Below are 24623 nucleotides of genomic sequence, written 5' to 3'. Positions count from 1 at the left end.
AATGGCATTGTCATGAAAGTTGGGAATTCAACGTAGAATATTGCTCTCAGTTGGAAATGCAGTCATTATTGGCTATATAAGAACTATCATTATTATTATTATTAAATTGAAGGAGGCACAGACCAAACTATCATGTTTAGCCTATTGATATGATTGAGACCTTGTTGATGAGCATGTCTCTCCGAAACACCTAAGACAAACTTTGCTCCGTTTTGGATCTATACTGTATCATAGTTTTAAGAGGTGTCTGGGGACTGTCTTACAGTTTGTAAAATCTGTGATGTTACAGAGCCACTAGGATCTGACACGTTTACCTTTTCTCCCTTATTTTCTTTCATATATTTTTGAGGTTAGAATGCCAACAATCTTGACACTGAAAACCAATGCCAACACTTTGTAGGTCATTTAAATCTGAGCTTCATATTTTAGATTTAGTATTTGCCAAAAATGCATCTCTATTTACAGAAAAAAAAAAAAAACTTTCTACATTCACAAGTCTTCTTAAGACTCCTCTTTTCACTTGTTCTTTTGTAAATTAATCTGCTTTCTTTGTAAGTCGCCTTGAGCAGTGACTTTTGTCACTATATAAGTCTCATTTATTATGATTATTATTATTATTATTAATAGGCTAAAGAAAAACATAGAAACTTGAAACGCATGTGGCTTGAAGATGCCGTACTCAGACTTGATCTAGTCTTTGGCGTTGTTGCGCGAAGGATCATTTAATTTTCCATATCACCCAAGTGAAATAAGGTTCTTCTTACTGTAGCTGTCTAGGAATGTTGATCATGACAGTTAAATCTCTATCACATAGACCAATAACATTAATGATGACGGTTGCATGGGGTTCTTGTCTCCTTTAACTCAAACTTCCACCGTCAGATACTATATCTTATCTCCTCAGCAGCCTCAGCTGTATATCAAACCCAATGATTATCCACTGCACAAATATTAGTATTGGTGAAATCATCCCTCAATTTGGGGGTTGATGATGAGATGACTATAGGCCTATACTAACAGAGCAACAGTCTCAACACATAGATTTGGGTCGATGTGTTTTCTCAACTGGATTAAGTAATATGACCTAGTAACTGGCAAGTAGGGTTTATAGATCACATCCAGTCATGGACTAACAAGGTGTGAGAAGACATTCCAACCAGGGGTACCCTCTCTAGATGGGGGAACGGAAGGAAGGGAGGCCGGAGAGGAAAGTGGAAGGCAAATCGAAGGAAGGGGATATCCATGCACCAAGTTAATATTTGACAGGGAGGCGACTTCAGTTCAGTTCTTCCATGCATGGCTAGAAATTGCTTTCATACATAATTGTTATCTTCACTTATCTTTGCAAACATTGCTAATACTAGTGATTGGAACCGTCCTAAAATGTGCTCCCGGATACCTGTTTGCTAATTTTGGTCGGTTCCCCGGATACCCATTCGTTACACATCCAACCTAAGGACCCAACTCGGCCTATACTATAGGGCCGTACATACGCTTAATGTTACCTCATATAGGCTAGATGCAGGCCTTCAGTCACGTGATGGTAAGACTGTAAACAACTGTTCGTTTAACCAGTGAACAGATCTGTATTGCATATATGTACTACTTACTAAAATTACTTTTTTCAACACTTGATGGGTCGGTTTATAGTAAACTGGTAACCTTTTAACAACTTGATGCTTTGAAGGACGGAACAGTTCTGTTCATCTTAAATTGTGGGACCGTTCCACTAAACTCGACACTGGGGTGGTAAACTCATGAGCCGCCATCCAAGAGTACAAAAGTACAGATTGGTATCATTAAACAATGTTTACATAAATTTGGACTTCAAGTAAATGATAATCATTAAAACCACAAGTCTTCAGGCAATTTGTTAATACATCACTCCTCACTTTAATACAGGTCTGTCTCCACACAACAATTGGTACAATATAGGTCTGCCAAGTCACTCTTAGTCATTCATCAGTTAGTTGTCTTTTATCTGTCTATTTATCACCTCCTATCTCTCTCTCTCACACCTGCTAGCTTCTGATCATTCCTCACCTATCCATCTTCTGCATATATGTATATGTACTCCAGTCTACCCTAGGTAGCCAATACCAGGCGGGATTCAAATTGATGGAAAAATTTAGTCTTCAATTCACAAGTGTTACTATTCTGAATGGTAGAATTAGATTATAAGAAGGAAAACTGTGCTTACCTTATAGAGGGTCAGGTGCATGGGTGCAAGAATGTTACCATTTTCTTAGGCTAGGTAGATAGAAGTGCGTGTGTGTTGTATCCCTGTATATATATTAGAGTTAATATCAATCTCTGTGAGTATACAGTTCTGAATGTGGCAAAGTGGTTTACCAACGATATATACAGTAAGTTGTAAACAGTGTTTGAAGTTATTAGTTATTTAACTATCTCTCATGAATCTGATCCGTATCAGGATCATAACATTGATTTCTATGTTTACTGAAGTGTTACTTTGGACCTTAGAATATTCTTGCTGAGTCCCTGTAGTTTCTGAATATTCATGTCAAGACCTGTAGTTTCTGAATATTCATGCTGAGTCTGTATTTTCTGAATATTCATTCTGAGTCCCTGTAGTTTCTGAATATTCATGCTGAGTCCCTGTATTTCTGAATGTTCATGCTGAGTCTTTGTAGTTTCTGAATATTCATGCTGAGTCCCTGTATTTTCTGAATATTCATGCTGAGTCCCTGTAGTTTCTTTACAGCTCTCTCTGTATTTTCACCTTTTCATGTGGTTGATGGAGTGGTTTACTGTTAGGTATATAATACCTTCAACTCCTGGACAGAAACTGGTACAATGGTAAATAATATGATGCCAAGTATCATAACTAACCACTGCCAAAGAAAAAACAAGAAAACACAAAAAACATTGTATTCTAAAACTTGGATAAGTTTACCTGAAGTTGTTTTCTTGAAATCAATTTAATATCAATCTGTTGCCTTTAAATCATATTTGTTTTGAGATGTCACCTATTTTTTTTATGGCCACAATTTGTTCCCAGATGTTGATTAAAGTGATAGGTTTCAAATTGTGGCGCTTCTTCTTGATGATCTGTCTGTAATATGTTTCACGGAGCAGCTCGTCGATTATATATAATCCCACCGTTAAACTTGACCGCAAAATGTGCTAAATATTTCTAATGTCAGTTGGATTGATGTCATAGCAGATGGGTAGAACCATGAGAATTATGGGTTTAGTGTGTCTGACAGATAAATGACTTAAAGGAGAAATAAACCCTGGGGTTTTGCAGTGACCTCATAGTAAAGACTAATATTCTACACCCTCTGTGAAAATAACTAGTCAAAACTACCTTTCTCTAAATTTAAAGGTATTTTCTAATTATTTTTTCAAACCTTCTGTGTTGTCGGCCTACAAAAATAACGTCAGCTAGCCACATCGTAAGTTAAACAATTACCCTCTCTGCATAGGAATCGTACACTTGCTCTCGGAGATTGTACGGAAGTTGGTGCAAACGACCGGAGTACCAAGCATTTGGTTGTGTAAACAGGAGAGGGGAAGAAGGAGCAGGGAAGGGAAGGGAAAATGATATTTTATTCCTGACGGGAAAAGGTTTAAAGAGAAAGGAAAACGTACAAAAGCACCAGGCTTGCCCCTCCTTCGCAGAATTGTTACTAGCGTTGGAAGTACTAGCACTGCCAGTGTCGGCCACAGATTCAATCTGTTTAACAAGCTCTAGGTATTTGATGTCTCAATTCTTCCACTATGTATTCAGGCTACATTTGATATCAGTCAAATCCAAATGCATGTTCTGTTTCGTTCAAAATTCCCGAGCCCGGAAAGTGTTTTGGGAGAAAAAGTTGACTACATATTGCCTCGGTTATGGTGAACGGAGTAGAGGAAATGTACCTGTTGAAATGCGATACGTGGCTCGCTTACATCACGAAAACAAGTGGGAACTGTCGGAATTAAAAAACAAAATGGCGAATGACATGGGTGACAATTGAATCATTTTCTAAGGTGAAAAAAAATGTTTTCAAGCATGTGTTGCTCGTGTCGAAAAAGAGCATAAGTCTGCAAAACGGTATCCTCTAAGCGGAAAAGTCGAGGGTATATTTCTCCTTTAATAATTTTTACTTGCTGTTCATCTACTCCTCCACCTCAATCCTACTGTGTGTTCCACTTGAATTACTTGTTGAAGTACATTAATGAACAAACAGTACTGGGACAATATTTCCCCACCGGAAGCCTATTTTCTGGGATAATTCTTTCAACATGTTATCGTTTCGTCTGTATTGATTGATTGTACTTTCTAATAATGACAAAATTCATAACAGTAGAAGGTAAAACAATAAAATTTCGACCGTTTCTGTGTGTGTGATATCTCATTTTTGTGTCAGCTGTATCCTCCTCGGGGAATAACATAATAAATCTGTTTCTATATAAACATACCTTTATTTTTTAGGGTACATTCATGTGGAAGCTGTTCTCAGTTGAAGTCATAAAAAGTGGAGTAAGGTAGTACAACATTGTCATTCAACCAAACTTACTACTGCGTAGAGTAGGCATTAATAGATCAAGCAGGTTTGTCGAGATTGCGGAGGAGTATGTCTTCCATCTACTTAACCTGCAAAACTGGAAACATTTTAGCACTGCGCCCTCTATGTGCAATGAGGGTACGTTTTTGGGTAGACACCCTTGCCATCATCATCATTATACGATCCCTCAGGAAGGTTATATGTGAGGGGGAAGTGTGGATCTGAAGGATTTACTTCGCTCCTCTCTTACCTGTCTCCCATTCCACATCTGCAATTTGCCATCTACCTAAACTACACATTGGAACGTTTTAGTACTGCGCCCTCGCTCCCTGGGCACCGCCCAAATTTACCACTTAGGAAGATACTACCCCACAAGGGTGGAGGGTGGATCTGAAGGATGCATACCTTCTTCTGAAATAGTAGATCCAGAAGAAGGATAAAATGGGTGGTTACCTGTCAAAGAAGTTAGCACGTAGCTACTGTAAAACACTTTAAGGGTGTGAAGACTTGCGCAAAAAGAAACGTCTAATGCCGGTAATCTGACCTAGTTTCAAATGAGGTGTAACAGAAGTGTTAGACACCACCATGGATCCCAGAATATACGCACACAGCTTGCTACCTTCGGTAATTAGACACTAGTGTACACTCAGTACATACAGCTGCGGTCAGTACCCACAGCACAGTGTACAAACAATACAGCGTTGGACATCTCTGGTCCAGCTAAAGATAACAAGGTATCACGTTTCATAACTGTGCTGTCTGCATTTTGGAGCGACACCAACAAAACGTCACTGGCAAGCAACGGAAAGTTAACTTTTTCAGATGGGCTGCACAGGGTTTGGGGCAAGTCTTCAATGCCTTAAAGTTAGAGACTATTATGTGTCATGGTTTGTAAATCTCCTAGCCTGTTAATTTTGGGGAATCTGTATCTGTTGGATTTTTTTATACTGAAGCATAAATAACAAAGTAAATCAATCAGGGTACACTAGCTAACCAGGAACTTTATTCAATTTGATTTCATCACTGTGCATATATGTTGAAGCTGCATCAACAGTAACATCACCAAGCAATTGTACTACCAGACACCTGTAGATGTAACAGTTACCACTGTTTTCAGTGTGGTAGTAAATTAGATGAATACTTCCTACAGAGAACTGAAGTTGTAGCCCCTATGGGGACAAACATCAAATTATAAATCAGTTCTGATTCTTCCTCTTTAGAGAGATAGGTTTGGTCAAATTCTTCCTGGTGGGTTGAAAAAAGACTTGACCTTCTTCCCATAATTTGCATTCCATTGTGGGTTATAAACAGGTGTATAACTAATGGTAATTTAAATGGCAATGACTTTGATATGTCTAGAATTTATCTGAGACCAAAAGAAGAAAGAGAGGGAAGTAGAAGAAGAAAGACTGATATATGGATATATAAAAGTCTATTGGGAAGTGCTTGAAAGCCAATATTAATATTAAATGATTTGGTAAATTGACAGATATATTATTATGGTAATTTAATGTCAATATTCTTAAATCTTGGGGGTTCTGTGTTTGATTGAAAGGTGTCGAATGCTTTGAGAGTCAAGAAGTGCAATAAAATGACCAAGCTTTAAGTATTAATGTTTGATCTTTATGGCAACATCTTTGTTTTTTTTGGCTGGGGGGGGGGGATGGTGGTACTGTGTCAGGATGGGGACCCGGGATGGGGAGTAATGCTGAATAACCATTAGCATGTAATGCAGTCCTGCACCATGTGGCATGTTGTCCAACATCAAAGCCTGATGAGTTCATAAAAGCACTAGAACTCCTTAACGACAAAGTGTCTCAATTCATAAGACATTTAAACTTTTGACCTCCATGAAATAATGCCATGAACATGCCCAAGGTGTTTTTGAAAAATTTCATAACAAGAGATTCTTCCAGCATGACAGCCTTTTTAGCTGTCACAAACTTGACCTTTGACCTGTCTGTAATGACACGTAGTAACCATGCAGCTTTAAGGTTTTCCCTGCACTGTCTTCATTAATTGCAAACTTTCAAGTGGGAGTTGAGATCTTCATAATGTCATCACTCCAGTCAGTTCCACAGCGGGTATCTCAAACTCCTCCAGCATCGAAGAGGCGTTTTTCAAAATCGGTAGTGCCCGTGTCAGTTATTCCAGCAATTTGTGAAATTTATTTAAAGCTCGAAGGTCAATATACTGTACCAAGATCATCAGATTCACATTTAGAATATGAAGGAAAATTTTGTAAAGATATTGACTGAGTTTTGATCCTTAGCGATATAGTGCATATCATTCTCATTAAAAATCAAGTTAGTGCTAGTTCTGGAAATGAAAAATCAAATAAAACACAAAAGTAGAAAAGAAGATTTCAACAATTTGAAAATGATGATTACAATGATTTTGTTGGAAATAATTAGCATCCTACCTTCAAAGTACTATTTTACTGTTTTTTTTTCTTTCTTACCCTCTGCAGGAAGAAAATGTTATAGAAACAGAAGATGAATTAGGGGATTTTTACATAGAAGTTTCCAATGATAGATTGAGAAGGCAGGCCCTATTTGATGGGGTTGGTAGCGGTACCAGCACGACGGCAGGCACGACACACTCGGGGAAGTTTACTTTCACGCCTGCAGACGGAAGCATGTCTGGAAGTAGCACAACCACGGCTGTTACAGAGAAGGAAGAATCCAGTAGTATACGACCCCCCACCACCCCGCCATCAGACGATGAGGATATGAGTGGGTCAGGGGAGGGATCAGGTTCTGGAAGTCCCCCGACTCCCACAGAAGGTAAGATAGACGCATTCTCATCGGTAAATCAGTCATATCACGGGCATTTCAATTTGCAATTTTAAAGTATTCGTAAAACTTTTAAATGTTTCGGAAACCTGTGGCCTTTGTTTCCTGCATCGATATGGTAACTTTTCCCTCTTTTTTAAATGCCACATTTTTAGCCTTCTTACTACCCTTTGTTTCATTCTCAAAATTTGTTGAATATATATTCCTCTAGGTCAGAATGCAAGTGAAATAAGAAATTCAGAATTGCAGATTCTTCCAAATATTGACAATCTTTGTTTCTCTATGCTTTCGATAGTGTTTGCACGGGGTATCTGGGTACCAGGGTACACGCCCAACGTGATACTACCTGGTTCCTAATTTATTACCGGAATCCTACGCAAAGTGTTAATTTTTTTTTTTGGCAAACCGACGGTTAGGCAGATTTCCCATTGACTTAGTGTGGTGTTGGCTACTATGTGGTCGAAGATAACAGCAATAACAAAAGTATTCCATGGATATCTTATAACTGCGTCTCTATGTTTTTCGACCATTGCTTGATATTGACACTGAAATTTCCTTTGTATCAATTTTCTGTTTAATCACTTCAACTTGTGTTGTTAATCTTGCCGTCATCCCCGTCAGGCGAAACATATTGTAGATGTGTTTGATTGAATATCATTTCAATATCAAAACAATGGTCAGTTTGGCAGCTGAACTAATTAGAAGCTGTCAGAAAGACGCTCGTTTATTGCTCGTAGTATGTGATCTACCTACTTCTTCTTTTTCATTCTCTATTTGCAGTTTACTCGTTCATCAGATTTACCATTGTAGCCATAGATTATAAATACAGTAGGGCCCTGAGTGACTGGAACAGTCAGGTGTTCAAGCAGCTAAAGGATATCGTAGAAACAGAGGTACGTTATTAACAGAAGTATGGGTGTACTTCCCACTCCTTTCCCCTCCATTTCCTGCTCCCCTCATCTCCCCTCTCCCTACCTCAGTCCATAATCTTATAATTGGTGAGAGTTTAAAGGAGGCACACATCCAAATACCATCTTTAACTATATATATGACAGACATCTTTAGGACAGAAAACGTCCTCAAACATCTAAGACAAATCTTGTCCCATTAAGGAGATGACTCCTACATCCAATTTATCAGTCATCCTGTGTCATTCATATAATTGTTTTATGAAAACTATCCAGTCAATCTTGCTGCTAGATTGAGAGGAAACTCTATCCTACTGGAAATTGTTTGCAAAACGTTAAGTAGTCTTATATGCCCTGTCTGGGTATTTGAGGGTATTCATCTAATCATTCGATCAGGAAGTGACATTCCTTGGGGGTTAAAATTTACTTAACTGGCTCACTTACCTGTCACCCTACAAGTACTACACTCATGTTCGATATTGGGGGGAGGGGGGGGCGGGGGTGGCAGTAAAAGCATGTTTAATTCGAAGCAAAGTGACCATTCGTAGCCTTCTAACATATCTGGGGAGGACTGAAGACCTTCAAAGGGAAAAATTACTAACGTTTTATAAATTCACATATCAGCATGTCAGATTAACACACGTACACACTCAAATGAGAGTTGAGAGAGAGAGAGAGAAAGCAAAGAAAAAAGGAAGTGTTACTTTATCACAAATCTACGCCACCTTCTTTGATTTAATAACATGTATGAATACAACTTCGTTTGAGTTTTGTCTGCCTTATCTGCCTTAATTCGAAGCACAGTGACCATTCGTAGCCCTCTTACATATTTTGGGAAGGGGGGGGGGGAATACCTAAGACCTTCAAAGGGAAAACTTACTAACGGAAACTTACTACAGGTCACACAGTATCAGCATGTCAGATTAACACATACACTCAAATTTTAGTTTTTCCTGCCTTATTGGGTAACTATAGGCAAATCATGGGGTAAAAAAAAAAAAAAATGGAAGAACGGGTGGTATGTCTGCAATACCTCTAAAGTCAGACAGGATTGTCATTGGATTGTAAGACTTTTGAGACTAACAGTTCACATTGTATATATGCACAGGCTCAGTAGAGATCAAATACTAGGCATTGCTTGTTGACATATTAGTGTCTGCTGACCTAGTTTTAACAGGTTAGAATGCCCTATTTATATACACCATACAACAGTTTTTTTCTTCTTTCCTATTGAAATTTGTTGTAAAGGGTCTGTTTATCTTCATTGTTTGCATTTTGTTCAGGGGGAAAGAATGAAATTCGGTAGATTTATATCAGTATCATGCTGATTTGATATTGTTGTAAGAAAAAAAATATGTCTCAAAGTTCAGGCAGTTTTTATTTTCTTCTTGTTTCTGACCTCTGGTAGAAAAGAATAACACGCACTGTATCAGCGAAGCACTCTTTTCATATATGGTTAACCTTCCTTAGAGAATACAGCTTAGAGAGCAATCGTCAGTAATGTCATTATTGACAAGTGTTAGTCTGTGCAACAGCACCGGCATGAATATCTAGCGATATCACAACGATCATGTAAACGTCCCAGTTTTGGTGGTTATAGATTGACCGGGAGTGACCGGCCCCTGAGTTTGTGGACAGTGCTGATAAGATGACATATTTCACACTGGGCATGGTAGAATGAGAGTTCTGAGGTTGTGGGTAGACAGGTAAGCTAATTGGTAGTAAAATCCCCAAACGGAGAACATTTTGTGATGACCTCTCAATTTTCATGAAACAAGAGCAGAGACTATGAGAGCACATTTGATTGATTTAGCAATATATAATTTAATAATATATCTTCTTCTTCCTCCTCCTCCTCCTCCTCCTCCTCCTCCTCCTCCTCCTCCTCCTCCTCCTCCTCCTCCTCCTCCTCCTCCTCCTCCTCGTGATCGCCATCATCACCACCACCACCACCACCACCACCCTCCTCCTCCTCCTCCTTCTCCTCCTTAAATAATAATAATTGTAAAGGGTTGTTATAAAGAAGCTAACCTGTGAAAGCTCCTTATCTCTCATCTCAATTAGAAGTGGCTCGATAGGTGGTGTTGTCTCTCAGAGAAGTGGCTCTAGGCGGTATTGTCTCTCATCATAAGGAGAAGTGGCTCTAGGCGGTATTGTCTCTCATTGATGTCTCTTGTTTATATAAATTTGCTCATGTTTGTTTGGATATGTTTCGGCTGGGTGAATTTGATTGTATTATGGCTGGTCCTAGGTCTCCCATTTCACCCTCCCTCTGTCGTCGTCTTCTGCCCTTCTGGTGGAGCGAGCTACCGAGGCTTGGTTTTTTTTTGATGATCGTGAGGTTGTTTCAGGCCATTTGCATTAACTTTCTTTTACAGAAGGATAATTGAAATTGTATAGTATAGTATAGTAGTAGCATGCCCCAATTGATGGTATATCTGTTACCAAGTTATGATTGAATTAATCCTGTCAGATATAGGTCCTTCTGCCCTGACAATCTTCTCAGTGTCAACTGATATTAAGTGACAAACTTTGGGTAGGTTGTAGCATTTCATTTATAATAATCAGATCAAAAGTGATGTGCTTTTGAAGTCGATTAAACAAGACTTTTGAATTAGTCATGTTATTGTTTTCTTGAGCTGTTCTACTTTGGTAAAAGGTCAACATATTCCTAGTCATTTTTTCTAACATCTATAAATAACACTTTACCTTATCTTTTAATAATGTGTTGTGTACTTTTTGTTGATTTTTTTCTTCTTTTTCTTGGCTGAAAGTGTTTAAAATAAAGGCAAAACGTATAAGAAGTTATATCACTGTGTGTCAATGAACCCAACATGCTCCTTAGGTGAGCAAAGACTGGTTTTACTCCCAATGTGGTAGTCATGAATGAACTTGATATGTCTTCATCTCCTTGGAGAAATTCCCCATCCTAAAAGGAACGATGTCATTCCTTCATAGATGGGAATTGAGATTAAACTTGTAAAGAATATCAAAATAAAATATGAAAGAGGAAAAAGGAAAGAGGCCAGAAGAAAAGAAACAAAGACAAGACCAGGCTTGTTTCGTACTGGGCCAGCAGCGCCAACAGCGAAATTATTTTTCTAGGAATGTAGCAACTTTTACATTGTATACATTATCCTACTTATCATCCTTGGGTGGGCAGACAACTATTCCATGTTTATAATATAATTCCAATGTAATATAGCATCCCAGCCCAATTCCCTGTTACCAGGTCACCAAATTATAAACTTATACTGTAGCCTTGTTGGTAAGTTTTATGACTGCCTCTCTACCATAAAACCACTGTTGTGATATGTAAGTGACCACAGGTGGATATATATTAAACCAGGTGTCACTCATGTAAAACCGCATAATATCCCCAAAGGTCAAGGCAAGCGGTCTGTGTTGTCAAGCACAAGGAAATGGGTTGTGCAATTGTGCAGTTGAATCAAGTTTAAGTTTTTACCCTCAAATATGTAAGAAATGCCACTGCTGCCCACTTTCCCATCCCCACTCTCATCCCACCCAGCTCTCACCCCACTCTAATCCCATCCTCTCCCACCCCACTCCCACCCCTCCCACCTCATTATCACCCCACCCATATCCCCTCTCATCCCCTTAACGTAATATGAGCCATAGTTATTAAAGCAAGGTTGTTTGTTTAGCAAAAGTGTATTTATTTTTACTTTAATATAGAATGCTGTGGTTAAAAGCAAAAGGAAGTTCCATAGTCCATAGTCATTGATACATCACAGAACAGAGGAACCCTAATGGCCGACCCCCATATGGAAGAATGTTTAAAATGTTCACCACAATATATGCTGTTCTTGAATTTATAACAGAATGCAGAATGAGGCAAATGGTATTAGGGCTGTGTTGATGGTCTATAAATCCTAGCAGACAGCTTATTCTCCCTACTTCTAACCTTGCATTAATTGAACTGTTGAGAGGATGTTTTGGGACAAAATTTTAAAAAATATCTTCAAGTTTATGACAATTATCCTGTCTTTACCATGTATAGAAATATTTTTTGAAGAGAGGTAATGCCCATGGTATGTTTAGATAGATCAAATAGCTGGGTGGATTGGGACAGGTGCTGCATTGTTTGAGATTGTCATCCTTAATTTTGGAAAAACCTGTCCTGCTGGTGGTGCATATGGTTTGAGGTCAAAGGAGCTAGATGAATCATCGCTTAAGAGCCAGGATAAACAATAAGTTAGTTGTTGTCTGCAGATAAACAGCTGAACTTGGAGGTAGAAAAATAAATGCAGGAAAGAGGAAGAATGTACATCTGTTGGCCACTACTGGCCTTCTAGTAACCTTCTTGCTTATTGTAATCTGTTTTGTATGCAAAGTTCATACATATTCATAGGGAAAGGTGAATAAGACAGCCAGTTGGGACAATTTCCTAATGCTAATACCTCTCTATAAAACTGTACTCCAATGTAATGCTCTCAAAGCACTGGTATTGACAGTACAAACAGTTCCTAACCTTGATCTGATAGAAACATGGTATTCATACTGCTCGTACTGACTGGGGGGGGGGGGGGGGGGGAGGGCGTAGCAGTAAAATATGATACAGTGGAAGCTTCCAATGAGTGGTGCTTAGATTTTGGTATCAGTTTCATTACAGTACACTTGTACGAATCTGTTTGGAATGATTGTTACCTCACAAATGGTTTATGGATTCTATTAGTGACTCCACATTTACTGGCTTGTAGCATTTCAATGCTGGCTATTTCATGGTGCATGGACTTCGAACAAAGGTTGTTTCTCTTGCAACAGACATTGTTGAGGTGAAGGCCTATCGGATACTTAAATCATGTTTGGCTATTTTAAAGTTTCTGTCGCACACTTAAATTTGATTATTGTAAGTTTTGATCCGTATATGTAACCTGAAATAATCTTATCCACTCAGTGCCATGCAAAAATGGACATGTCCCCCAAATAAGTTGGAAATATTTTCTTCATTGTCCGTAGTATTACAATAAATTCTGTGATCAGGAAGATTGCGATAAATTTAAGCTCTTGTATAAAAGGATTGCCTAATCTTCAGGTCCCACTTTGACAGATTTCAAAGATGTGCAATAAAAGCTTCTCATCCTCTCAAATTGGTTGACTTTCCAACTTCCTTTTACCCTCCCCTCCCCTTCCCTCCACCACTCATCCTTCCCTCACCACTTCTCCCTTCCCTTACCACTTCCGGATTCTCTCACCACTTCCCTCTCCCCCTTTTCCGCCTGCCTTCATACAAAAATCCCAAATATTTGCTTGACTGTAGAATAGTACTTTCAAGTTTTGCTGTTTTTTTCATGTGAGGATAATTCATCCATGAGATATTTTGTGATCTAAGAGAATGATTAGGCTCAGTTTATGTGTTGACTATTATAAAAAGTAACAACTGAGGCACATATACATGCTAATCATTTGCAGACAAAACTTATTTATATAAAAACATTATAGATAGGTACTGTACAAGACATGTTTTTCTTCTTGACAAATAAAAAATAAAATGCAAATGTTGACAATAGAGACAACTAGACTAAATAACCTCTCAATCAATCATCAGCAAAGGCTTTGTGAAACTTTGGAAACTTTCATATGAGTTTTTGTATAGCGCCCTCTATTAGTTTAACACCATAACTAAAAGCATAAGAGCACCCTCACCTAATGCAGAATATCAGCTCTGTGTGTCTCTATGTCTGAAACTAGGATCGACAACAATCAAAGGATAAAATGAATTGTTATTTGGGTAAACTATGTCAAAACACATTTCATATTAGTAGCAGACATTTTGTGTTAGTCTTTTCTAGTGATTATTTAAAATATTTGTTTACACTCTTGAATAAATAGTAAGAAGAGTAGATTGTCCAATTTGCAGAGTGTGGACAGTTAATTGATGCAGCATGTTCACTGATTGACATAACCAGATGTGATTTACTTTACTCTATGCTAACTTGTCTCCACACAGCCGTAACACTCTCGGCCTACTCTCTCTAGATAGTTCTAGCAGGTCTTGTACAGGTGAACTCTATGACGCTGAAACCATACTAGTCTGTCGCCCTCTATATTTGCTCCCATTCTTGGGCACTAAGAAGTTAACTATATAAGCAATGCAGATAAGCATTTATTTGACTATTTTCTTTTCTCATTTCTCTTTTACAGGTGGATAGAATATATTTAGATACTCCTGGTACGCAATTTTCCCGAGTTTTTCAGTTCTTGTGAGTACTCAAACACACATCATGTCTACTACTATCTTTTGTTGTTTAGTTTCCTATGTTTGCTATGTTAAAGAGAAAGAATGGAGATGCTCAAACATGACCCTACTACTTAGAAAGGGAATACTTGGATGTCTAACAAAACCATCTTTCCTTTGGAGAGTAGTTGATGGTTCAAGTTGTTGATTAAAATCTCTTAAAATCACAACTACCCTCTTTTGTGATCATCTGGCTATTCATTGGTGTAACTTGACCCACCCACCAGAGGCCAATGTTTGAAACCCTAGATGTAAACGCGATAAGTCAAAAAAGAAAACTCGGATGACCCTCATGCTTAGTAAGTGGATACTAAGTAGATGCACCTTTTCAAGTCAAACATCTATAATGTGTTCTTAGAAGGTCAAAGGTCATTTGAGGTCACTAGAGGTCAAACTCTGAAAACTGTGTGAACTTGATATCAAACTGGAAAAGTAAAACATTGGATAAACTTAAAGCTTGGTCATTTGGTGTGTAGATGCATGGTTTTTTGAGGTAAGGTCCCTATTGCTTTCTGTGGTGGTCAAAGGTTAGTTAAGGTCACAGGTCAAACTCTGAAAACTTGTCATCACAATAGCTTCAAAGAGTAAAACTTGGATGGACTTCACACTTGGTATTTGGATCCATGGTATGATTGAGTACTAAGAACTATCTGTGCAAAAGTTTGCATTGAATGTTCTCGTATTCTGAAAACTGTGGCAAGGGTTCTCTATGCCTGCCAGCCCTCTGGTATTTTTGGGGTCCTTTATACGAAAACCAACTTTAAAAAAGAAAAAGGAAAAAACAAAGGTGTGGAATTGTGCAGGTTGAATAGGGTTGTGTATGGATTGTAATATTAATTAAAATGTGACCAATTTTGGAAAGATAAAAGAAAATGTTTGGTCTGTAATTTCTGCTGATACAGAAGTGGAAAAATTAGGCCTAATGGGCCCACACTTTGTATCTTCATTTTGATGCCGTCATCGAAGCTAACAGATGCAGGGCGCCTAGACAGTCCGTCTGGGAGCTGTTTATTTTAGTACAGGAAATGGATAACTAATAGCAGATCATTCTATCCAATCAGCTCATAATAGGTTTGGGTTGCCGGGCAACCAGTTGGTAATTTAGTCTCTTATCATTTACTCTGCCTCTGATTGGGCAATGTTTGTTCCATGATCCTGGGCAAACCAGCTTCTTGAATTTAGGTTTTGAAGAGTCATGGAAATAAACAAAATTGACAAGAAAATAAACAAACTATAATTGCACTGTACAATGTCTTCTGGTACCTTCATCTGTATGCTTGCTTGCTACGAAAGTTTGTTTAGTTTTTTCATTCAGCCTTGATGTCCTTAAAGTCACATTCAGGACTAACGAGAGATCATGTATAATTGCCAAGTGGCTGATTTTAAAGGTAATTACTATTCATGAGGGGCTGTAGCATGTAGGCCCAGTGTAACTTAAGGGGGCCCCAGGATATTATGGGAAAAGTAAGGCAAAAAAAGTTGCAGTCATGGGTGAAAATGATTTGCTTGAACAATTGTTTGATCTGCTCAGGGCATCTCCCTCCCATGAAATTATACAGTGTATAAAGAGGGAGGCCCAGTGACGTAATTGTACGCAGGGTCTGACTTGTTTCTCAATGCCTCTGTACATGTGTAACATGTGTGGATTACATTAATGTAATGCAAAATTTACATTGCACATTTTCTTCAGATGGCCGGTTCCATTGAACATTTTTCATGAATAATATTCACAAATACTTGACTTTCTCAAGTAATGTCTGTAGGAGTCATAAAATGTGGTAACGCATTGAAATATCATCCATTCAATATGATTTTATTGAAAAAGAAGAACTTTGGGAGAAATGTCTCCAGTACGTTTTACATTTCATCAGCGGGCCGTGTTTTGAAATCTGTTTCCTTTCTTCATCTTTAACGCAGAGAGTCTGACTATGGAGTCGAGATCCACATTGACTTGGGCACCGAGTCTTACTTTAACGATGATCAACTTCTAAAAGTTCTGACAGGTTCGGTGGGGAGAGGCAGCCTGGGCAATCTAAGAGTCTTGAGCAATCAACTCTCATACACCTTAGTGTCAAGTAAGAACCTACTCCAATTTAGCCAGCTAATTAAATTTATTTATCAAAACAGCAGAGTGTGACTGCTATTTGGTATGTTTTGTGTGTCGTGGTAGCAGGCGCGTAGCCAAGGGGGTGGGGGCAAAGGGGGCGACCGCCCCCCCACTGAGCATATTTTTTGTATTTTTTTATGATATCGCTAGTAATTTCAAAATTAAACATGCTTAGATGCAACTTGCAAGGCCTGGGAAGTGGCATTTCCAGCGATTTAGGAGGCATTTTCGGCCGAAATTTTCTTCTACGCTTCGCGCCAACTCATGGTGGCGCTACGCTTAGATAGTTTGCTTACAAGTTTCGCCACTCCCTTGGCAAATTCCTCGCTACGCCCCTGTGTAGTAGATGTTTTAAAGAAACTGGAGGGGAAAAAGTCTGTTCCTTGTTCAACCAGACGTCAAGAGGTACCCTTAGAACTAATTAACACACGAATAGTGTACAGTGTAGTAGATTTATCTAGCCTTAGAACCTACTTTCGCATAAGAATCAGGACAGAGTTTGGTTTTTGTAACTAAATGGTTGAGAGAAATTGCCAGCTTATTGCACCTGAATGGGGGGAGGGGGCGGAGGGGAGAAATAACAGCATTATGTGGTTTGCACATAGAAGATAACATGCGTCACATGATCAGTGATATAAGTGGTTTTTGGAAATGGTTGATGGTAATGTATCCAGGTATTTGAAATAGAAAAACTTTTCATGTCATTGCAGGGGTGGGTGAGGGGGGGTGGGAGGTAGGAAGGTAGGGGAGTGGAAATATGTGAGGGATCCAAACAGACAAGGAGAATTGTGGGTACTTTGCCAAGGGTCTCCTTCGTAAAGTCTTAAAGGGGATCTTTTATTTACTTTTAATTCTTAAAATGGCACCTAATTCTTCTTTCATTTTTGTTTGCTTCTCTTGATCTCTTTGTTATTAATCACGTACAAGCTGGTGAAAATTTGTTTGGCTTTTTTTCCTACTTTTCATAACTACTTTTGTTAAATGATAATGGGTCTATGGGATTCTGAAGGAGGGGGGGGGGGTTAAGGGAGGGAGGCAGGGATGGGAACAGAGTGCTCAAATTAAGTAACCCTAACAGTATGTTTTAAAAAAAAAAAGTGTAGTGTTAAGAGTTGAGCCAGGTATTGAGTATTTTCTAAAGTTGTGGAGTCTCAGTTCAGTGCTGAAATTCTTTCTCAACAACTTTGAATTACCTGGCATTTATAATCATGTTCAATTCTTATTGGATTTTTTTCTTTCTTTTGTAGATGCTTGTGAGTTTGCCGACTGTGGCGAAGATTTTGACTGCAAAGCTACTCTGTCAGGTCATACATGTATACCAAGTAAGTGCTTCATTCCTTTCAAACGGTAGGAATGAAAGAAGGAAGGGGTGGGGTGGGGGGTTGGGGAGGGGTGGGGGTTGGGGAGGGGAAGGAAAGGGAGGGGAGAAGAGGCAGAACAAGGTAGAACATGTTTCTCATTCTTTATTTACAGACCTCATCGTTAGCATTGTTGCATATTTTGGGGTTTGGATGGGAATAAATATCTGTTTCATAGAGGTGGATCTTGAAATTATTCATTTGAATATGACTCAAAAATGACAAAGATTAACGTGTTCAATACCTTTTGTTTAATACAAATACCACGCATATAGGTAAAGCATTCAGAATTTAGAGATTGTGATCTTTTGATCCTAACAGGATCTTCTCCACTCGCAAAACTTCCTTCTAGGAGCAAAGTTTATGTATATGTTGAATGTTTTCTTTGTTATATCGTTTCTGTTACATTTTGTGCCAAAATAAATTAGCGTTTGTTTTCGTTATTGATGGCAAAAGACTCCCACAGACGTTAATACATTTATACATGCTGTCAAATTTAAAATATTCCCCCATGACTGCTGTACACTTCCTCACAACCACTTATGTTTACAACATGTTAGCATTCCTGCTACAACTACAGACAAAACCAAACAGTTCTTTTACATAACATAGTCATTGAGTGAAGAATGTTTTATCATTTCATTTTGTTTACATTTTATGTTTAATTCACTATTTGTGGACTACAGGTTCATCTGTTTGCATTTATCGTGTCAAATACAAACCACTCCTGGACATTTATCCGGTCAAATACAAACAACACCTGGACATTTATCCTGTCAAATACAAACAACCCCTGGACAGTTATCTTGCCAAATACAAACAACTCCTGGACATCTACCCCGTCAAATACAAAGAACTCCTGGACATCTATCCTGTCAAATACACAACTTCTGGACATATCCTGTCAAATACAAACAACCCCAGGACAATTATACTGTCAAATACAAACAACCCCTGGACATTTATCTCGTCAAATACAAACAACTCCTTTAACTGCTGTACACCTCACATCTACTTGACATGTCATACCTGCCTCATGCAGAACCAACAAATCTCACAAAAGAAGATCCAAACTCACACTTGTTAATACTTAATAACTTTACCTGCCTAACCCCCCTTGCTGCCCCCCCTTCTACTTCCATTCTTAATAAAATTAGTGCATGATGTCTCCTTTTTCGTTCTGCTCCTTGGTCGGTTCAATGAACGCCACCTTCACATGGTATCTGATATTATTCTTGCGGTTGGATAGCTTCTTACTCAAAAACAAAAGGAAATATGGTGGAATCTGTTGAATTTCCTTCTTTCTTAGTTCATTTTGATGTCATCGTTAATTCATGTTGTAATTTATGTCATCGTTAATTTTGCCTCAGATGGGTACTCTTTTTCTTCGTTTGCAGTTTACTACATTGTTTACTACTGTACATTGCATTTCTGCTGTCTGTTTATATACTGCTTTCATTAAGTGCTTCGATTCCAATTCACTTTACATGGAGTTATTTGTTTCACAGTGAATAGCAATGTACAATTGTTTATGGAGTCAAATTTACATCCTTTTCAACTCTGTGCATTTTATCCTTGTCAAAATCTGAGAAGGCTTTGATTTTTCGAGGACGAGCAGACGAATATCATAATTGGTGTTTGCAAACCCAAAGTAAACTGTTCTGCAATTGTTCACCCTATTCCTTCAATACCTTACCCATTCAGCTTACTCATGTACCCCCGCCCACCCCAACTTGTGCCTCTTACCCCTGTCTCTTTGTCACAGCCCACTCATTCCTCTACCCAACAAAGACTCCTTTTTGTGGTACATTCTGTAACATTCCAGGTGACCGACATTGTGTGGATGCTGTCCAACGTTCTTTCCACTCCTTGTCTTTAATTAAACTTCACCTTTTAATTTATCATTCTGCTATATAATATCAATTGTTTTATAAGAAATATTCTGCAGATTCCAACCGTGAAAATAATTCCGAGATATCGAGGAATGTCATGCTTGAAACTTTATATCACACAGTTACAGTGAAGAAAATCGCGAATATCGAAAATATGATGACGGTAAAAGATGTATCGGTCATTTTCGGGGAACTTCTTCCTTATTTGACTAAATTTATAGTTCATTTCTTGATTCTGTGTATTTTCTTCTCAACTTTAGTTTCTTTGGTTAATACAATAGGTTCATTGGACAGTTAAACATGGAAGCAGTTTCTGTTGTTATTGTTGTATGTGATGTAGGCTGCCAGATATCAAAGCTGATTTCACAAACGTTAAGAAAAATTTAAATTAAAATAAAATTACAGCTTGTTAAGTATATGGTCATCAATGACTTCAATACATAACTGTCAAACCATTTGTGTAACTTTAAATTTGATTTCTGATAATCAATTACAAATTTTTAAAACCATTTTTTTTCACCATTATGAATATTTATGTATCATTGGGGGACCACACAGATATCAATGTGTTTAAAATGACAGCTTGTTAAGTATATGGTCATCAATGACATCAATACCTAATCTGTCAAACCCTTTGAGTGACTTTAAATTTGATTTCTGATAATCAATTATAAATTTTTAAAACCATTTTTTTCACATGGATTCATCTATCATTGGGGACGACACAGATGTTAATGTGTATTTAAATATTCTGCGGATAGAAATGCAAAATACAACATAGGTCCAGCCTCTTGTGGAGGCACATTGTCTACTCCTAAGTATTTTGCAGCAATTAACTGAGACATTCTTCAATGGGGCTGTAATATTTGAGTCAACACATGTTGACATTCACTACACTCATGAAAGAGTAAAACTTCATATACAGATATCTTAAATTCCAATCCACTCTGAGCCAAAATGTGGTCAGATATGTTAGGAAACGTTGTAATCATGATGTTGATGTCTGAATGTGATTTGTTACTAATAATAGAATGGCAAAGGGAAAAATATAAAGAAACCTTGCAAAACAAGCTCATATTGTTACTAAAATTAACATGTAAAAGTGTCATTAAGGGGGCAGATTTGGAAGCCGAGAAATGTAAAATTTCACATGTCAAAATGGTGAATTCTGAGACATATTTAGACATGAAATTAGGTCTATAATGAGCTCAAAATGCAAGCTGTAAAATGCAAGCTGTACTTCTAACTACTTTTGCATTGTGAGCTAGAGAAAGAGGGATAGGATGGGATGAGGTGGGGGGGGGGGGAGGAGTGTACAATCCCCAACACTTCCCTGGATCAGTGTCTGAAAGAGATGGTTATGTGTACAGACTGCATCAGGTTATGCTTTTCACCCATAGTAAGGTTTAAATATCGTGTACAGTATCAGTTTGCTACTTCAGTAATATGTATGCTTGCATGCAAATTTCATTGACTTTGCAGTCTTATGATATCAGATACTCAACTGATAGATCGCGAAGACAGAAAAAGAAAAGTCCACCAAAATCTCTGCAATTTTTCACCAAAACATCAGAGTTGTACAAAACAACCGATGTTCATTAGGCGTTTAACTGACGTGACACAAACAACTCTCTATTGGAATAATCAAGTGTTTGTAAGCACGGACATTCGCAGGAACATATCCAGAAGGGGCCAAAATATCTTTGATAACCGATTATTCGCCCAAAGAATTAACTTGTTCCAACGGTATACCATAACAGGAATCAACAGGTTAACCAGTTCAAAACCTGTCAAGATAGAACTGGTTAATTCCGTTTAAAATGAGAGGGGATCGAAATGTCAGGCCCTCTAAATTTACACAGACGCTGAAACAGGGTCTTTAGTGGTTAAGCAGTTTGCTTACAGATTTGTTTCATTTTAAAATGAGAGAACACAGTTTTGGTAACTCTTTTATTTTACTACTCCTGATTTTCCAGAGGATGGGCAGAGCAGGGATTGGCAAATGTAGGATTGGTGTTTGAAGCAATACAGACCTATGGATGTTTTCACTTTAATGTTTAGGCGTGGTTTATTAATTTGCCTTTAATCAGTAGGAAGCTATTACAGTAGGTGCTGCATTACTTCAAATTAGCAATTAAGAATTTTGACACATGTATATGTAATACCATAGCTCTGTTCATTGTTTGTGTGTCATGAACCCCCCCCCCCCCAATTAATGTAAAAATAGTGCATGAGCAATTTTAATAAACATTGGCATAAAAGTCAGATGACATCGTTGATAGATCACAGTCCTAATTGTAATATTTTAGTGCATGGTACAGCACTGTGCACATACAATATGCTTAGTGTTAGGGCACTGACCAGAATGCCATGCACAGTTATTGCCGAAGGGAAACTTCCCACTTTTAATGTGATTTGAATAAGTGACTTGGTCGAGTAAAATAGTCGTGTACCCTTCTAATTGCTTTTCGCGTCCAATCTGTGGTGAGGGTTGCCCATCGATCAGATATGGGTACATTTCTGAAGGCAAATGTCTGTACATATATTAACAAGTTGCCGATGTATTGCTCTGGTTGCAACCGAAAAATATGTATAATATCTTATATTCTAATTTTCTAAATTTTGCTGGTTGTTTGGAACAAATGCATTCTTATTGACCCTTGTTTTTGCAGCTTTCATGATGAAAATATTTTCTCAACATTTTTAAGGTGTTGCCATCAGGGTGCAATAGTTGCCAATATCTTCATGCATTCATCATAAAACTGCAAATAATACTTTTTTTTAGCAAAAAGTGCAGCTCTGTTCTTTGGAGTACTTTCCTGACAACTTTCTGTTTCTTAAATTTTTCCAGACGTCGTTAAATGCGACAAGCCAGGTATGGATTGTTTCTCTAATTCTTGCTTCCGTCATCGCAAACTATTCTTATGTCATCTATTCTTCTTTTTTGCCTATTTTCATGGGTTCAGTGGTGTAACCAGCTTTTAAGGGGTTAAAGAAAAAGGAGGGACTCTAAAAACTTTTTAAAGAGAGATGTAAAACCTACAGGCTGAATCCTAAAGCAAATTTTTAGGTTAAGCAAATGGTGATTTCTTGTCATGAAGCTCGTCAAATTTTGGTGAGGAGGAACAAGGATAGGGAGAGAGATAGGAGTGAAAAGAGGGTGTAAGGGGGGAGGGGGGTGGGCTGGGGGAAGGAGCGGAAGAGAGAGAAAGAGGAGCAGATTGGGAGGAAGATGAGAGAGACAGAGATAGGGCTGTGTGGAAAATGGGAAGGTAAAATGGTAAAATGTTGGTTTTCGCAGACTTTTGTGGGTGGTTGGTATGGATTAATGACTGATGTTAGCCTATATTATATAGTCATCTCATTTTCATATTATACAGATTCAGTTGTAGCAAGTAACTATTAGACTTAACAGTAACCTATATCTTTGCTTCATTTCATGTACCGCATGTACTTGTGTAGTCAGTTACCAATATATCTTGGTATTTTTGTGGGGATGAATTCAACTGAGAAATCCTGATTTTCTAATCTTAAGTGAATTTCTTTCATTTTGGTGATTATATAGCTTTAAACAAGAGTATTTTTGATATAAAATTTGATAAGGTTTTTTTTACAAAAATGTCTGAAATTGAATACATACACATGTTAGTATTAAATGTCATAAACGGTATTTCAAAGCAATGATTTGATATAATTTGGTAGGTTGTTATGCGAACGTTAAGGACAAAAAGAAATGAAAATCTGCATAACGTCTAGTGATATGAATATTCAACAAGACCTCAGTTTAAGGTCAGCTGGCTCTGGGAGCATTTCATGTACCTTGGTTACGCCACTGGGGTAGTGCAGGGGTTGCATGCACGTATACTCAACACATCATTCCATTCTTAAACATCCTTACGGTGTATGTATTTTCGGAAGCTACCTTTCTTCTTGCTCACGTTCTCTTTGTTTTCATGATTTTAGCGGATTCTGTAGTATAACAGAGGGTACCTTGTAGTTTCAGTCATTGGTTTGTCTGGTAGAAATTAGTCTCTTTTCTTTATTTTATTTTCTTTTCTTCATATTTTTTCGATAAATTTTAGATCAATTGTGCTAAATTCATGAAAGAAAAACGAAAAAAATTGTAATTGTAAACAGTCAAATGGGAATCCACAATATCAAATGAAGGAAAAAAAAAAAGAGAGTTATGAGCCAAAAAAGGTCAGAAGTGGAGATCATTGGGTCTAAGGTTGGAGGGGGGGGGGGGGTTTGGATAAGTATAATTCCAATTCTTTCCAACTTTTAGAAATAGGTTAAATGATAAGAGATAATTATTCACAGTGCTGAGTGGAAATGAAATGTAGAATCTTGTTAGTGTAAACATCTTTAACTTGTAAACAAAGATGTTAGTTCCCTTGGATATGATCTATATGTAAAACTGGAACTCACTTTGCCATCCTACCAATAGATGAATCTATTCACATCTTTCCCTCTCTTCTGATCTAGCTGGACTACTATCTGTGATCGACTTAAATGCATAATAACAACAAAATCCTTGTGTAAGATGGATTTCTCCGGATATGAAATTTTCTTGCATGAACATATTTTTATTTATAGTTTTTAAATAAACTCAATTGGAGCTTATTTAAGCCCCCCAAAATAGCATTATATTTGCAATACTTTGGAGGATTCTTTGAAATGTTTTGTGGTTCCCTTTGTATTCATAACAGTACATCAAAAATAGATTCAAGTTTGTAAATTTTTCAGGCAAAATGTCAGTGACACTTTTGAGAAAGATGTGCATGCCC

At 37.8% G+C, this 24623-nt stretch overlaps 1 protein-coding gene across 4 annotated transcripts in view; it reads left to right on the top strand.

The window, feature by feature from the left end:
- LOC139975614 (basement membrane-specific heparan sulfate proteoglycan core protein-like) overlaps positions 1-24623 on the top strand; it is a 181990-nt gene that overhangs the window by 41196 nt on the left and 116171 nt on the right. For 3 of the 4 annotated variants that reach the window (XM_071983660.1, XM_071983658.1, XM_071983657.1), the window contains exons 2-6: positions 6988-7303; positions 8093-8205; positions 14386-14444; positions 16397-16554; positions 17834-17908. In XM_071983660.1, the coding sequence (XP_071839761.1) occupies positions 6988-7303; positions 8093-8205; positions 14386-14444; positions 16397-16554; positions 17834-17908 (721 nt within the window). Of the gene's footprint in view, positions 1-6987; positions 7304-8092; positions 8206-14385; positions 14445-16396; positions 16555-17833; positions 17909-22687; positions 22712-24623 lie in introns of all 4 variants that reach the window. The other variant, XM_071983659.1, reaches the window with a different exon arrangement.

The sequence above is a fragment of the Apostichopus japonicus genome, chromosome 11 (assembly GCF_037975245.1).
Source record: "Apostichopus japonicus isolate 1M-3 chromosome 11, ASM3797524v1, whole genome shotgun sequence".
Taxonomy (NCBI): Eukaryota; Metazoa; Echinodermata; class Holothuroidea; order Aspidochirotida; family Stichopodidae; genus Apostichopus; species Apostichopus japonicus.
This window is presented reverse-complemented; position numbering and strand designations above follow the sequence as displayed.